This window comes from Pinus tabuliformis, chromosome 1_2 (assembly GCF_031772625.1).
Source record: "Pinus tabuliformis cultivar Carrire ecotype Pingquan chromosome 1_2, CPIR1, whole genome shotgun sequence".
Taxonomy (NCBI): Eukaryota; Viridiplantae; Streptophyta; class Pinopsida; order Pinales; family Pinaceae; genus Pinus; species Pinus tabuliformis.
In genome coordinates this window covers 740,712,656-740,723,331 of record NC_142298.1, presented here as the reverse complement: position 1 = coordinate 740,723,331, position 10,676 = coordinate 740,712,656, and the positions used below count along the sequence as shown (strand labels likewise).

General features: G+C 40.1%; 1 protein-coding gene across 1 annotated transcript; it reads left to right on the top strand.

The window, feature by feature from the left end:
- Window positions 1-8,985: 8,985 nt before the first annotated feature.
- LOC149207890 (alpha/beta-Hydrolases superfamily protein) lies at window positions 8,986-10,432 on the top strand. The gene has a single exon (XM_089393961.1). It carries the CDS (start codon window positions 9,299-9,301, stop codon window positions 10,274-10,276), a length of 978 nt encoding a protein of 325 aa, XP_089250087.1. The 5' UTR covers window positions 8,986-9,298; the 3' UTR covers window positions 10,277-10,432.
- The last annotated feature ends 244 nt before the right edge of the window (window positions 10,433-10,676 follow it).

Below are 10,676 nucleotides of genomic sequence, written 5' to 3'. Positions count from 1 at the left end.
GGAAAATTGCCTTTGGCAAACTTCAAATAATATATATTTCACTTCCCAGACCCTTTCGGGTTTGGGACTCATCACAATCGGTGCTGCCCTGTTTCCCTTTGTATTTCATTATATAACGAAATACACAAAAATACATTGAAAATGGGCTTTGGCAGATTTGAAAGATTATACATTTTGGTTCCAAACCCATCAGGTCCGGGTCTTATCACATCGCGCACATATATGCAAAGGCCCTGCTCCATGGTGATGTTTCGATGCGATACGGTGATGCGGTCTGATCGCAATCGCACATCGCCCAGGCCAGAGGTCCATGGTTAGCGCTCATAGTAATCCCCGATAGTGATATTCGCGATGCGACGTGGGCCGTCGATCTGCACGCGCGATTGACGGTCCACATTGAATTGCTGATCGTCGTCACCATTTTCATATCGTCTGCACTGACAATTGCGACTACCGATCCGATCATCGGAGATCGTTGATCGGCAGTGCCTTCCGCCCAACGCGAAGTCCTCTCTGCTTGCTGATTTGTGATTTTCCGCTTAGGTCTGGGCCGTTGATCAGCCAAATCTAACCGCTGTTGTGCATTCTTGAGTTTAAGCCTTCGATACATGGCTTTTCATGATTTTGAAGTGTTTTAACCTCCCAATAGTGCTTTTTTGCCCTTCCAAGGGCTCTGCTACCTCACTTGTTTGGATCTTTAGATGATCTTAAGCACTTTTGAAGACTTAGGGAGTGCTTTGGAGCATATTTGGATCCATTTTCATGATTTTAAGCAAACTTTGGAGACTTTGGGAGTGATTTGGATCCATTTTTGGGCCAAATGCCAACAAAGCTAAAGTGATATCCTCTATTATACACATGGTTGGCATGAAATCTCTTATGTCTATTGGAAATGATGAATGACTAGACTGTGTTGTCCAATACTATGTTTATGGTTGATGTGTTAACCGTGTGCCTGTGATCCTTCACTCGAATGTTATGACTGGGGAATGTAATAGGTTATTCACCCAATGGACTTATGTTGTTTATTGGGGGTTTTGCAATTCCTCATATATTGTTATTAGCCTTAAATGCTTGAAATGTGAAGTTTGTTGCCATACTCATGATTTGTTGACTATTTTGTATGTTATGAATTGAATGAATGCTTGGGTTGTGCTGATAAATACTCAGTTCATGAATAGTGTGATAAAGTGGGTTTATGCACATTGGTATTATTGTTATGGTTGAAGAATGTGATGGCTTTAATGCTTAGATATTTATTATGGATTCAAAGCTAGATTGTAGCTCTCATGAGAAATTCTGCAACCTTGTGTATTTCATGTTAGTCAATTGGTTGCTTAACTGACTCTGAATCAGTTCGACCAATGAGTTAGAGGCCAACAAAACTGAATTAAAGGGTATATTATCCCTTGTGCAACATTGATAAGAGTTAGAAATCAATGTTTGGGGTCTTTCCCCTATTAGCTTTAGGACTGGTGCATTTTGGTGTATTAGAGCCTTACATACTTGTTTTGTTTTTACTCAAGATTTGAAATTTTAGGGTTGTGAGCCCTTATACTAAAGACCACCAAAACTTGGCATTCTCACCCTTGCACCTAAACTCACAATGAAATGGAAACTCGATGCAATTTTCTTCACCCCTTCGTTATGTTCATTTACTGAAGATTGAGGTCTAAGGACCTCAGAGTTGCGAGCCTTAATAAGCAGAGGGGATGGAATAGGGTAGTCACCCCTCTTTGTTTTGTGAATATGATTTTTTGATTGCTCGTCAGGATTGGTAGAGCGATAGGACTCAACACAAAAGTGTATGGGCAAGACATGACACTGAGGGTCCACTAGTGAAACCTTGTCCCAATGGAACCATGCCAAGCAATCCCCACGATGGCCATGAGCCATGGGCCTATCAACCCAGATTGCAATTTATTAAGCACATACGAAGGGAACAAGTGGGTCGACTCACTTGTAGAACCATCCTAGTGGAACCTCACCACTAGAAGATCATGCCATGAACTCTACAAATGAAGTTAATTGGAGTAGTGAGTAGTGGGGCCAACCTAACATATGTCAACAGGTGGACCCCATTAGGCTTTGGGCCCTCAAGTGCTCGAACGAATCAAGTGAAGAATGGGGCTAATAGTCCTCATCTTGACATGATGTGGGCTAAGATGGGTCCTACCAGACTCTTGTGTTGGAAATAACACTGAGAGGGGGTGGGGGGGGGGTGAATCAGTACTAGCAAATCAATAACTTTTTCATTTCCATACTCAGATTCATATACGCTACTTCAGTTAAGGGAACCCGCGTGTATACGCAACTGTGTTTAATGCAACTAGCGTATATCCAATAAACTTATGATTCAGTTAATCCATTATATGTTGACCTTTATTCAGTGCACCAGAACTTCGTTAATCATATAAACAGTAAATAGGTGCAGTAAAACAGAACAGATCATCACACATAAGAAGCACACATGAACACCATGATATAAGGTGGAAACCTAATGCGGGACAAAAACCACCTGCTGCTGTTTTCTTTAAGATAAAAAAAACCTGTTTACAATCTTGTACTAGCACAGACTCATACCAGTACGTAGGCACCCACCTGCAGAAGGCTACAACCTTCTTTTGTTCTCTAGCTTCTATTGGAAGGGAGCTACAACCCCCTAGCTCTTGTACTAGCCAATATATTTACTAGTACGTAGGCGCTGGCCTAGAGAAGGCTATGACCTTCTTTTTTTTTCCAGGGACCACGTTTCATAAATTTTCAGACTGGATCCATCAATACAAAATCAATCACCACTGCAATACAATCATCAACTATATCTGCATCATCAATCTCTGAATCACCCAACAACTGAATCACTGAAACCCTGCCATCAGAACATAGTCACTAGAACACAGATCAGAACCCAGAACTCTGCAACAACCACTAGAACCAACAACATCCTCAAATATAAAATCACATAATGTATACGCTACTTGGATGTGTCAAACCAGCGTGTATATGCTCTTTCACCAAAGGGAACCTGCGTACAGATCTGTAAGTAATTACTTATACCTTCGCTTCAATTTTTCAACTTCAGATATACCTAGAACATAAGATATAAAGGATAAGACATGCGTCAGTATTCAGTTCATACCATATAATGATAATGCATTTTAGTCTTCATGATCCTGGTTCATCAACCTTCATTCGCCACATAGGTGCATCCTTAGCAAAGCATCACATACCCATAACCAACATACTAGATCTCACACTTCATTAGATATTCATCACTTGCACACTTGCACTTTGGCCTAATAATCTTCTTCTCCTTATATAGGTTCAGGCCTCTCTCAATACCATGGTCCAAAACCACGTAGGACCAATACCTTGGACCCAATACCTGGGGTCAATACCTCGGACCAAATACCATGGACCAATACCAAAATACCATGGTCCAAATACCACAGACCAAAACTTAGTTTTCCGACATGTACCGGCCTTTCCTTCTGTGAAAGTGCGTGTGTACGTTATACACGCCTTTGTATATAGTGAACCTGCATGTATACGCGACTTGGTATATAGTTAACTTGCGTATACCTTTCATTCTTCATTCTTGCTATTTACCTGCTATACTGTGATCTTCCATCTGAGAGAGTTGCCATCAAGGACAACACTTATGTCATACCTGTATCGTAATGCCAACATCTTGGCCTTCGGGCAATTAGGTTGTAAAGATGATGTATGGGTTAGCACGACGTGTGGAGCCCAATCCATCATGAGATGGGATGGGGTAGGTCCACCACTTTGGTGGACTTCAAGCCACCAAAGTAACAAGAGTCATCACAATGGAAGAATGGAATCAATGAATGTCAGTTGGACATGAAATACACTAGTGGGTCCCATGTTAGCCATCAATTCTCGGTCTTTGGCCTTTCCACATAATGAATAAATGCTTCAATGCATAGAGAGGTTGGTCAACCATGGTGGGGGCACCCTATGGACCCACATGTTGTTTGCGTGATAGTGTCATGTGTGCCAAGTGGCCACATGGTGTCACTGTGATGATGTGGCCCTTTTTAAGTGGACAACCTTTGAATGGGCATAAATTTTGATTTGGGACTTGGATTGAGATAAAAAATTATATCATAGGAAAGCTCTTAAAGAGCTTAACACAATAGTGGTATCAATTTTAAGTTCCAAAGTCTTTGAAAATTGAGGTTTTTATAGCCTCATCTTCATGACAAGCCTTGGAGATCGGGTTAAATGAGGTAACCCTCCCATAGTCTGAGATTCTCAAGGGGGTGGGAGGTGGTTATAATGGAAGTCCTTTATTGCCTACGACTACCTATGGGGTCCATTCTCCAGTTTTCTCCCACAATGCATGGCTTGCACACTCGTAGATTTGATGGTTGATATTAGAGTAAATCAATTTGATCCACATCCCATATCAGGTTGTAACATGTGTGATAGTTTATTTCGAATCACACTCTCAATAGATCCAATGCTTGATATTAGTTCGATCCAATGGCTTAGAACCATATTGGGCACTAACATGCATAGAGAAAAAAAGGGGGGTTGCACCTTTGATGGGTCAAATGACCACGATTAATTTCCATCAATGGTCTAGATCACAAATAGGGTTCCAATATACGTGAAGGATATTAGGAAGTTGCATGCCCAATGGATTTGATGGCTACATTTAGTTCCTATGAATGGTCTAGATGACATATCAAGTTCCAACATTCCCAGAGGATAACATAGAGTTGTGACCCCAAATGGATATAATGGCCATGATCCATCTAATCCGATGACCTTGATATACATTTGATCCCAAACATGCTTGTGATTTAACACAAAGTTGCATCACGATGAATCTAATGATTGGCATTCAAGTGGATCAATAGCTTATGTTGATATTAGCTTTGAAGTTGCAAGGGGGGTTTAATAACCCATCAACTTCTGATGGTGTCTAATCATGCCATTTTTCTTCCACTTGTCTCCCTCCACATGCCAACTCAGCTGCCACCTATCATTACCATCAATACGGCTTATTACTCTTTCCATCAATAAGACTTGTTTTCCCAAAATTTCCATCTACACAAAATTAACAGCTCTGCTACTATAATTTACCGATTGCTTTGCTAATTTTGAGTATGTAGCAATCAAATTAACATGTATATCCATCAATTCAATGGTTTTCATCTCGAATTAAGAATCTGTCCATCTCCATTCCCTATAAATTTTATCAAACAATTGTCCAACAATATGTGATTTTCCTTTGTAAGTGGAGTTGAACCCGTACGACCTGAGTGTTGTAAAGCTTGGTTTTGATACCACTCTGTAATGCCCCTAGGGACCTACTAGGGCATATCTATGCACTTATTATCCCTTCAACTCGATTTCTGAAAATTCTCCTTTTATTTTATTTCCTATATGTATGCTATGCACATGTAAATGCTTTCTATAATGAAATCATCTCTTGCATAACAATTATAATCACATAAATACGTCATTAATTTGTTGTGCATATGTAATAGACATAAATACATGATTTTTAATTGTAGTTAAATTCAAATGAATGTTAAAATTAACACTTATATGGCAAAAGTTACTAACTGCCTGCAGACTTCAAACATTCCTCCTAACCGTAGGCCATGCTGCTTATATTCTCTCTACAACAGGTCACCATATAGCTAGGGATTCGACTCCATAGGGCAACGACTTACCCAAATCCAAGTACATACCAATACCATACATAACCAGGTAAAGGGACCAAACCCAACAACCTCCAACCAACAGGTTCACATCCCCCATTAATGGCACAATTGAAGTAGAGCACCTCCCTTCTCTGCATTTGCAGTCCCTCAGCATGTGACACTACCTCTAGGTTGTCCAACTTGCTCGACAATGGATGTTCGAGATCTTTGTGGTTTCCAAGAGTTCCTACTAACTCATGGGTCACCAAGTACCTCTCTAAACTCACATTGGGGAACTTGTCCCCTTTCTTTTACATGGAACATTGTTTTCCCCAGTTTCTAATCTAGGGTGACCAATCCCTTTTCCCACAGTAAGATGATGTAGAATGTGTGTTCCATAGCATTAACACCCTCACTTTGATGTGCATGTCACTCTCTTGACACATGACAACTTTTTAAAGTCACTATATGGACTTAAGTTAAAACATGTGCACTTTTAATAATAATTAAGACATATAAGCCACCTTTTCACACTCATGGAGTTTTAGACCCCTACACACTTTTCATTTGATCCAAACTGCAACAATGATGTATTTGATTAACGTGCATGTCATTTTGTGTATACAAAATTAGGGTCTCTGGCCCCAAAATATATAAACACATGCGCACATAGGCACACCAATCCACAAAGTAGTCCTTGACTCTGTACATATTCATGTTTAATCTAGGGGTTGAGTTGGAGGTGTTACATGGTACAATGTACAAATCAATTTACTCTTTTAATATCAAAATGTGTGGTGGAAGGAAAATATTTGACTTTGAACTGCAAATCAATTTACTTCATCAACCAAATGTCAAAATGAATCCCCTTTGACAACTAATTTACTTTAAGGGCCAAATGTTGGGTCAAATCACCTTTGAGGGACAAAATATGTGATGGAAGGGAAGTTTTTGACATTGAAATACATATCAAATTATTTTAAAATAAATTAATTTACTATAAGGGATAAATGTTAGATGAAATCCTCTTTGAGGGCCAAACACTAGACCAAATCCCTTTTAAAAGCTAAATGTTGAATCAAATCCCATTTGAGGATGAAATGCAAATCAATCCAAAGTATTTGACCTTAAATTTCGGATCAATTCACTTTGAGGTGGATTAATTTACTTTAAAGGCCAAATGCATATCCATAAGGGTCAAATGCAACAAATCCCTCTTGAGGGCTAAATGCGGCAAATACTAAATGTATCAAATCCCTTTTGAAGGCTAAATGCATAACAATCACATTTGGGAACCAAATGCAAATCTGTACTTTAAAAATCAAATGTTAGACTAAAACCCTTTTAAAAACCAAATGGCAAACCAAATCCCCTTTTAAAAATACATGCAAAACAATCCTATTTATATGAAAGTAGTGGGACATACTAGTACCATACATAACTAGGTCAAGGTACCAAAACCAACAACCTCCAACAAACAGGCTCACCCCCCCCATTAGTACCACAATCGAAGTAGTGCACCCCTTCTCTGCACCTGTAGTCCGTTAGGATGTGAAACTGCCCCCAAGGTGCCCAACTCACTTGGCCATGGATGTTTCAAAGCCCCATGGTTTCCAGGAGTTCTTACTGCCTCATGGGTCACTAGGTACCTCCTTGAACTCACATCGGGGAACTTTTACCATTTCTTCTGCATGTAACATGGTCGTCCCTTATTTCCCATATAGGGTGTCCAATCCCTTTTCCCATAGTCAGATCATGTAGAATGTGCACTCCACAACATGAACACCCTCACTTTTATGTGCATGTCACTCTCTTGACACATGGCACCTTTTTAAAATCATTTTATGGACTTAAGTTAAAACATGTGCTCTTTTAATAATTATCAAGCCACACAAGCCACCTTCTCACACATGGAGTTTTAGGCCCCTGTACACTTTTCGTCTGACTTAGTTTGTATTGGTGATGTATTTTATTAATGTGCATGCAATTTCGTGTTTATAAAAGTAGGGTCTGTGGCCCCAAAACATATAAACACATATGCACATAGGCATATCGATCTGTAAAGGAGACCTTGACTTTGTACATATTCATTTATAACCCAGGGGTCAAGTAAGAGGTGTTACATAGTCAAATTGTACAAATCAATTTACTCTTTTATTGTCAAAATGTGTGATGGAAGGAAAGTATTTGACTTTGAATTGCAAATCAATTTACTTGAATGGCCAAATGCCAAAGCGAATCCCCTTTGTCAGCTAATTTACTTTAAGGGCCAAATGTTGGGTCAAATCCCCTTTGAGGGCCAAAATATGTGATGGAAGGAAAGTGTTTGACATTGAACTACATAACACGTTATTTTAAAATAGATTAACTTACTATAAGGGCTAAATGTTAGATGAAATCCTCTTTGAGGGTCAACATTAGACCAAATCCCTTTTGAAAGCTAAATGTTGAATCAAATCCCCCATTAGAGGATGAAATGCAAATCAATCTAAAGTATTTGACCTTGAATTGAGGATCAATTCACTTTGAGGTGGACTAATTTACTTTAAAAGCCAAATGCGAGAGCAAATGTTGTTTAAGGGTCAAATGCAAATCAATAAGGGTTGAATTCAACAAATCCATTTTGGGGGCTAAATGCGGCAAACCCCTTTAGAAAGCTAGATACATAGCAATCACATTTGGGAACCAAATACAAATCAATTTACTTTAAAAATTAAATGTTAGATTAAATCCCTTTTAAAAACTAAATACATACTCTTTAAATGCGACATGACAAACCAAATCCCATTTAAAAACCAAATGCCAAACCAAATCCCCTTTAAAAACTACATGCAAAACAATCCTATTTAAATGCAAATAACATGACAAAATAAATCAATACCACTCAGAGACCAAAATCCCCTTTAAAAATCACCCACAACACAATCAATACCAATTAAAATGTAGTATCAAATCCCATTTGGAGCCTAATGCTTACAATTCCATTTAGGGGCCAAACTTTTGGGAAGGCCAAATCGGATCAATCCCGTTTCCGTTTAGGCACCAAATTCCTATGCTGGCCCATTGTAGTAGCTTAAGTGTCAATAAAAGTGAATTTCTAAAATTAGAGGTTAAATTAAATTATTAATTTGAATCAGAAAAAGATTAAATTGCAAAAAATTTAAAAGCAAAGAACTAATGATTTGATAGACTATTTTTAATCTGATGAACCTTTAAATATCATTTCATTTTATTTCAATCACATTTTCAATGGGTATAAATATCATTTCATTTGGTTTCAATCACGTTTTCAATTGGTATAACTTGCATGCGGGATATATATTGTGAGATATTTTGTGGTCACATTGTGAGATCTGTACTTGGGATTAATTGATTGGCCATTTCGATATTCAAAATTTTCACAGTAATCCGAGGTGATGGTCTCTGGGATCAATTGATTGGCCATTTCGATTCTCAAAGTTTTCACAGTAAGCCGAGGAGGGTCGAGGGATTTGCAGCTTGACTGATTTTCGTCTTTCAATTTTTCACGGTAAACCGAGGGAAGTTAAAGAGTGTGCAGGGTTCGTGACACGTTGCTACAATTATAATCATAATTGCATTCATCGGATAATACTCCGATGGCGTGCCCGACGACGCCATGGGGGGAAATCAGCGAGGAGGTGGTGTACAGACTGAAGGGCATTCAGGGCTCCCAATCCTTCTTCAAATCCCACCGCGGTCTAAATTACTTCACCCGCACATGGCTGCCGGGCGACGGGCGCGGCCCTCCTAGGGCACTGATATGTATGATCCACGGCTACGGCAACGACATCAGCTGGACCTTCCAAAACACCGCTATACACTTCGCACAGATAGGGTTCGCGTCCGTGGCTCTCGATCTCGAGGGCCATGGCCGCTCCGATGGTCTCAGGGCCTATGTCCCCGACGTTGACGCCCTGGTTGCTGATTGCGCGGCCTTCTTCGACTCCGTCTGGAGAAATGATACCGCGCAGTTCAGAGGCCTCCCGCGTTTCCTCTATGGCGAGTCCATGGGCGGAGCCATGTGTCTCTTGCTCCATTTACGCGACCCAACCGGGTGGGACGGCGCCGTGATGGTGGCGCCCATGTGTAGGATCTCTGACAAGGTCAAGCCACCGTGGCCTGTTGCTAAATTTCTCACATTCGTGGCGACATTCGCGCCCAGACTGGCCATCGTTCCGACGGAGGACCTCGTCGACAAGTCTGTGAAGGTCCCGTCGAAGAGGATCGTGGCTCGGAGCAACCCCCTTCGTTACACGGGGAAGCCCAGGCTGGGAACCGTGCTTGAGCTCCTCAGGGTCACGGATTATGTTGGGCAACGCCTCCAGGATGTCGACTTGCCATTTATTGTGCTGCACGGGGATGCAGACGTGGTGACAGATCCGTCTGTGAGCAGAAATTTGCATGAAGTGGCTAAGAGCAAGGATAAGACGCTGAAGATCTACGAGGGTATGTTGCATTCGCTTCTATTCGGGGAGCCCGATGAGAACATTGCCATTGTGCTCGGAGACATCTGCGATTGGCTTTCCGAGAGAATTGACCGAAAAGCTAACAAAAGCAATGCCAATGCGGATTGATTGTTGAATGTAATAATTGATTTCGATATTCAGTAATACCTAATATTTTTATGTAAATATTTATTGTTGTAAGTTCTAAGCTATGATTGCTCTTCTGATACTGATATTCAATAAGGCCTAAAATTAGGCCTGAAATTGCCTAAAATTTTATTTAAATATTGTGTCCTTCGAAGGAGTTATTGTATTTTTATGGAGATTCAAGTCTAAAGTAACAAGTGGGAAGTAGCAGGTTGATTATTCCCTGCCTCCCTTGTCCTTTTTGGTAGTTTGAAATGAAATTTGCAGATGGTTCAGATTATTTCCCCTCTCCCTCCTCTTTTTTAGTAGCTTTAAATGAAATTCGAACATGGTTTAAAAATATAGTCATTTTTATCAGATGGTTCACTTTGTAATAAGTCAT